This window comes from Salvia hispanica, chromosome 6 (genome assembly GCF_029641045.1).
Source record: "Salvia hispanica isolate PSC_SH4W2 chromosome 6, Shi_PSC_v1, whole genome shotgun sequence".
NCBI lineage: Eukaryota > Viridiplantae > Streptophyta > Magnoliopsida > Lamiales > Lamiaceae > Salvia > Salvia hispanica.
In genome coordinates, this window is record NC_142697.1 from 17,589,928 (window position 1) to 17,595,927 (window position 6,000).

At 38.6% G+C, this 6,000-nt stretch overlaps 1 protein-coding gene across 1 annotated transcript; it reads right to left on the minus strand.

The window, feature by feature from the left end:
• Positions 1-1,600: 1,600 nt before the first annotated feature.
• LOC125205254 (pre-mRNA-splicing factor SLU7-like) lies at positions 1,601-6,000 on the minus strand. Its single transcript, XM_048104084.2, has 10 exons — positions 5,836-6,000; positions 5,351-5,514; positions 5,143-5,255; positions 4,415-4,828; positions 4,101-4,236; positions 3,708-4,007; positions 2,891-3,107; positions 2,222-2,325; positions 2,029-2,097; positions 1,601-1,943 (listed from the first exon to the last, which is right to left on the minus strand). Exons 1-10 carry the CDS (start codon positions 5,849-5,851, stop codon positions 1,866-1,868), a joined length of 1,611 nt encoding a protein of 536 aa, XP_047960041.1. The 5' UTR covers positions 5,852-6,000; the 3' UTR covers positions 1,601-1,865.

Consider the following 6,000-nt stretch of genomic DNA (forward strand, 5'->3'; position numbering starts at 1 on the left):
AAACTTCAAGGAAAACTATCCTCAAAAATTGAAGAACTTGAAGCTCTCAAAGTTATTGTCGAGAAATTAAGAAAAAAAAATCTTTATCATTATATTATTTGCCGTAATTTTTTCGTTGGTGGGAATAACAAACTCAGAATAAAGTTCGTGATATTATTTGTCAAATTTAAAATTCGTGGAAAAAAACCAATCTTTTGAAAATTCCGTGATATTAGGGGCCAACATCCCGGAAAAGAAATACGTGTTCTGGACACTATTTGAGTTGAAATTCTAAACTACTCTCAACTTTTTATATTTCTGCCTTTTTGAACTTTCAAAATATGACTAATACACTAACACAATTACGTACTCTAATGCGTGAATATGTTATGTTTGTCCCTTCATAATTAATATGTTAGCGCGTAGATTGAGTTGTGGCCATGGAGTGAACGCACGTAAGTTGTAAGCTAAGAAAGAATCCTATTCAACTTTGTAAAAAGCATAACAATCATAGTAATAAAATGAAACCAGAGATTCGTTTTCTCAGAAGCATTTTTCTTATAGGGTAAGGTACCGACTACCGCCCTTGTGGACTCCACTCTCCAAAAAAGGATATTCGAATCTCCTGCATAACTAAATTAGTTAAATTACAAGTTAATTTGCTTCTACCCATAACCCATTTATCTAGAAACACAACTAGTTAGCGTAAGATTTAAGTCCAAAGATATGCTGATTCCCCTCACACACACATTATAAATATAAGATCTCCCCTCACCATATGATCACCACCCTCTTTCACCTTCGCTTCTAATTCTTTTCTGGGAAAAAACTCTGCAATGTCCTGTCTGAATTTGAAGAGGCTGCTGCCCCACAGAAGGTTGTGGAAGGTCTTAACAAACAAACTGCCCCTCAAACTCATCAGATCAAAGCTGAACAAGAAGCACAAACACAGATCCTACAAAACATCCAAGAAACTTTCCTTGCCAACCCTTTCCATTCAGCCCAAGAAGTTCAAGAAACACACTGTCATACACCACAAGAACCATCACTGCTACTCCCAGAGGCGGCCACCCCCTGTCTTCGTCGACCACCTCTTCGTGCAACCTGTTTCTCTAGTTAGTGAGCATGTTGTTTCACCCGGACAAACAAGCAAGCCTTCATCCTCCAGCAGCTTGAACAAAAGCCAGAACCCCAATCAGACAACCAGCAACGACGACTGTGGCGAGCTAGAATCCTGTAAGGAAGAAACAACTACTAATGGTGATGATGTGTGTGAGTCCTTGGTGCTCAGGCCAGAATCCAGTAAGGAAGAAACATCTACAAATGGTGATGATGTGTGGGAGTCCATGGTGCTTAATTCACCACAAATGGATGGGATTGATGCAAGGGCTGACGAGTTTATAGCTCGATTTCGGGCTGAGATGCGACAGCAAGAAACTCTGGCACGCCAGTTGTAGCCTTCATTGTTATCTTAGGTTTTGTCATTTTAGCAACTAGGAAATGCAAATAAATTCTTGCTAGCATTTCTGCAGGAGTATATCAGGAAATTGAGACATCAATTCTTTAGAATTATGTATTGCACTACCCAAATTCTCAAGATCATTCCGTGTAAAGATAATAATTAACATTCTTCACAATATGTATCCTACCATTAAACATTGATATTTTGAAGCCAGCATTACAACAGAGTTCATCATAGCGTATCATAATTGCATCAAGTTATTCCAGATCAACAACAGCAGCTCTCCGTTAACATTTTGATTTGCATAAAACAAGAGATGAAGCAAGTACAAGAACGAAGAACCAAAGTTAGCACTCTCTAAAACTTAAAACTGCAATTCTTTCAGCTTGCAACCAAGTTTGGATTTGTGTTCTTCAAACACCAATTAATTCAGGAAATCCTTCATTGGATCATCGTGATGGACCCTCTTCATCCTGAAAGCTTCCATATCTTCAGGTGTAACCTGAACGGCGAAGAAAGGTCAAAACCGGAAGAAGTATATATTACTATTATAGTTGACAGAAAGTTGATTGCATATGTCTAAGTACCTCATCGTTCCACTTCACGTTGTATTTCCGTTTCCTTTCATCCCTCTCCTCTCTCTTCCGTTCATCCTCCTATCATAAGAAAAAAAGTTTCAACCATCGATGAAATAACAAGGTACTACTAGAAGAAGAGCACAACAGAAAATGATTCAAGAACTGGACTGTTACAAAACAATATTGAATTAAAGAATTTCACCTTCTGAAGTGCCTCACTAAGTCTTTTCTGGTCTAGAACCAGATCGTCAGGTACCTCTGATCCCCATGTAGCCATTCTTTTCTCCTCGGCTGCTGCAGGTGCTTCTGCTTTCAAAAAATAAACTATCAGATACGCTGCAATCTATATACATGATTCTAGACGTACAAAGTAGTCTGTGCAATAGCTAACTTCTTCGCTGTAAAGAACTCACTTTCTCTAGTACGTTAGATAGATTTAATGAGAAATACTCACTGGTTTTGAGAAAATGGTATGTAGTATATGTTTTGAGTGGAAAAGGGTAATAACCAAGGGTCCCACTATGCAGTAAATATGTGATTTTTGGTAAATAAGAGGTATTCATAAGGTTAAATGATAAAGAAGACTGTGGGGCCATGATCTAAAACGGGAAGTGGTATAATTTTGTAGGAAATAGAGTAATTGTTGCATAAGGGGTAACATTTAAATTGCATTTTAACACTTCAAAAGAACTTATCACTTGAACAATTTTGCTTGCAAAATTTTAGGCAGCTACACATTGAATATTGAAGCAGGCATTAATTGTTTTGAGTAAAGAGTTACTCTAAACAAGGTTGTGTAATATGTAACTCCATCTCAGATTATGACAACATTCAAATAGCTTAATGCAGTAATCAACATCGACGTTATTACCTTCAGTAGCCTCCTTACGAGCTATATTAGCTTTCATAAGGTCTGCTGAAGCTTCAGCAGCCTCAATACCAGCAGCACCAGTACAATAACTGTTCCTTACTGTCTGGTGGCAACATTTGTAACCCCATTGATGATCTTTCCACCATGAGCCCCAAACAGTTGTGTGGTTGTTTATGTAAACATCTTCTTCATACTTGCTCTTTGGAAGAGCCATCTCCTGCAAATATCATGCAATCAACGTGTCATTTCCACTCGCGAAATGTATACCAAGACAGTAAACAAAGTGCACATAAAATTTTCTGCAGGCTAAGTATGGGGGCAACACAGAAATTTCATACTACTCAATTCACTTTTATCTCTCTCGATATGCAGTCACAATAAGAAGTGTCTACGAAATAGAAATCCAAGTGGAACACAACAAACATATAATGACTGCCAGATGAAATTCTAGTCGAAGGCACATGCAGGAAATACAAAGGGAAAAACACACATTGGATCATCATTACTGTAAAAAAAGAATTCACAAATATTTCCAAGAATCTAATGAAACAGCAGCATTTTGGGAGCAGTGTGACAGATGCACACTTTTGCACCACTGTTAGACTAACACAACATTTTGGAAAACTTTTGCACCACTGTTAGACTAACACAACATTTTGGAAAATAACTATGCATTAAAGTATCACATGACATGAGCAGTTACAATTTCTGAATGTCAGAGAAAACTACAGAGACATGGAAGCATTTCAGGGAGAAAAGAGATGGCAACAAGTCAACAACATCTTATCAAGGAGAGAGAGGCACAGTTGGTCCATACCTGGCCTTTTATGACCCTACCCGCACGATCATATTCAACCTCCCGCTCGCTTTGGCCCAGTAAAAGTTCTCGTGGAAGTACTTCGCCAGCAGCAGCATTACCATACTTCTCCATGATTTTATCTTTAGTATGGGACTTTAACTTCTCCTTGTTGATCTTGAAATTTTTATAAAGCAACTCGGCTTGTGAAGGAGCAGCTTGCATATGAACATCATGACCCTTGTCAAATGCCTCCCAAGCATGAACATTCAGCTGTTTGAACTCCAAAGCTTGACCACTAACTCTATTCTGGTTGTCTCCCTATAATTTCCATAGGTTGCAAATTGTGTGAGCAAGAATCATCATGCAAGAGCTATAGTAGCCATAACAACTAGCATGGATAAGTAAACTTACAGCATAGAACTTCTCATTTGGATCCATGTCTGGAAGAGGGTCCTCACGCATAGAACGGGTCTTGGGGTCATAGTGGGCAGAGTTAACATCAAGATTGAGAAGATATTTTGCAGTATCCTCTCTAATACGTAAATTCCTGATAACAAGAGAATGATAATCAGGTATAATTTTCAATTTAAGCTTCAAAGTGCTTGAAAACAGTTATTTCCAAGAACATTCTAGTTTCATCTCATCAAGAATAATGTGAGAGTAGATATGTTTCTGCGGAGTAGATGCATATATGTGGTGGTGGACGAAAGAATACACATATATACCTGACAGTTCCTGTGCTACCACCACCTGTAGTACGCACACGCTTCTCAACCTTTGCAAAGTCCATTTGCTTGCTCTCATCAACCTTGGCCTCATCAACTTTTAGATTGTCTTCATTATCCTCATCATCACTAACACCGTCTTCTTTGTTTTGATTATTATTTTTCTCCTCCAACTTCTTGAGCTGTTCATCCTTCAAATATTTGCTTCTTGCTTCGTCCTTGGCTTCATATCTCTGAATAACATGTTTATAAGATGCAGCATCATATCCATTCCATCGATCTCTCTTCCCATCATAATCAAGCTCAAAGGTCTCTATCTTCTCATCTGGGGCAATATGCTTGCCTGTCCATTTGGCTCCTAATTTTCGTGGTCTTTCCACACAAGCCTTCTTGTCGTGTGTTAAAGCCCCACAGCTGCAGCAAGCATGAAAGCTCAGAACCAGCATAACATTAAATTTGATCTAAAAATACAGTCACCAGTAAAATTAAACTTGTAATACATGCTTATTTGGTGTTCCCCATCACAATCATAAAAACAGCAATCCATGGTTTCCGTTCCTATCTATAGTGGCAAAGTCTAAAATGGCATTGTGATATTTGTAACTAAAAAGTGGACATACAAAAAACCTAAGAACACAAGGTTCAACATGGAATTCCAGTTTTTAGACTATAACAATATTTTCAGTAACTATCTCAGAGAATACAAATGGACACTTCGTTTCACTTACTTTTCACAAGCACCCTTCCTGAATTTTTCAGCTTGAAAAGTCTTTGCACCTCTGTCATACCACGACTTGGTATAATTTGGATCAGATTTCCACTTCCTTTGATGCTTCAAACTCTGAAGATGAAAAGAAGCTAAACAATGAGCACTCCATGAAACCACTCTGCCGAGTACAACAAAATAGAACAACAGCACATGATCACAGGACATACCGGTCTCTCCGCATTGAGATACCAAGGCGCAGAAGACATATACTGGGGAATGTGAGGATTGATTTCCTTTCCATCTTCATCCACTTCAGCCGGCGCGAGCCCAGCCTTACGGGCCTCTTCTAGTTCAAGTTGCTTTCGGTGATCCTCCCTTGACTTAAAGGCCACTGTGATCCCAAAATCCAAAAAACAACATTAACAACAAATCCAATAGGGAAAATTTGAAAAAAAACAATGACGAGTAATCCTGGAAAGATGGGCTAAATCTAGATGCCCCAATAATTGAAGGAACAAGCATTCGAAGACCAAAATGCATGAACTTGATCGTCATCACAGGTCACTTACGGAAAATCGATGGAGTTCGTGTATTTATTTCCGGTTAAACAAACAATCGAATAGCAAAAGATGGGGGAACAATCGATCGATGTAATACAGAGAGAAAAATTACGACATGGTGATGAATTAATATTAGAAAGTGCGGGATGTACCTGACGCAGTCGCCATGATTTAGAGAGCGAATTGGGAACGAACTTAATTGAATTGTGGAACCCTAGCAGGAACTTGGATGAGGATCACAGAGAATTTGGGGAATTTAGAGAAGAGGAGTAACGGGAATCCAGAGTTCTCAATTCTATTAATTTCGTTTTCGTGAA

Excerpts from the sequence above, each read along its gene's own strand:
- LOC125205254 (XM_048104084.2), bottom strand. Across the intron at positions 5,256-5,350 it reads ATCTCAATGCGGAGAGACCG|AGTTTGAAGCATCAAAGGAA; the intron begins GTATGTCCTGTG and ends TTTCATCTTCAG. Across the intron at positions 4,237-4,414 it reads GGTAGCACAGGAACTGTCAG|GAATTTACGTATTAGAGAGG; the intron begins GTATATATGTGT and ends TCTTGTTATCAG.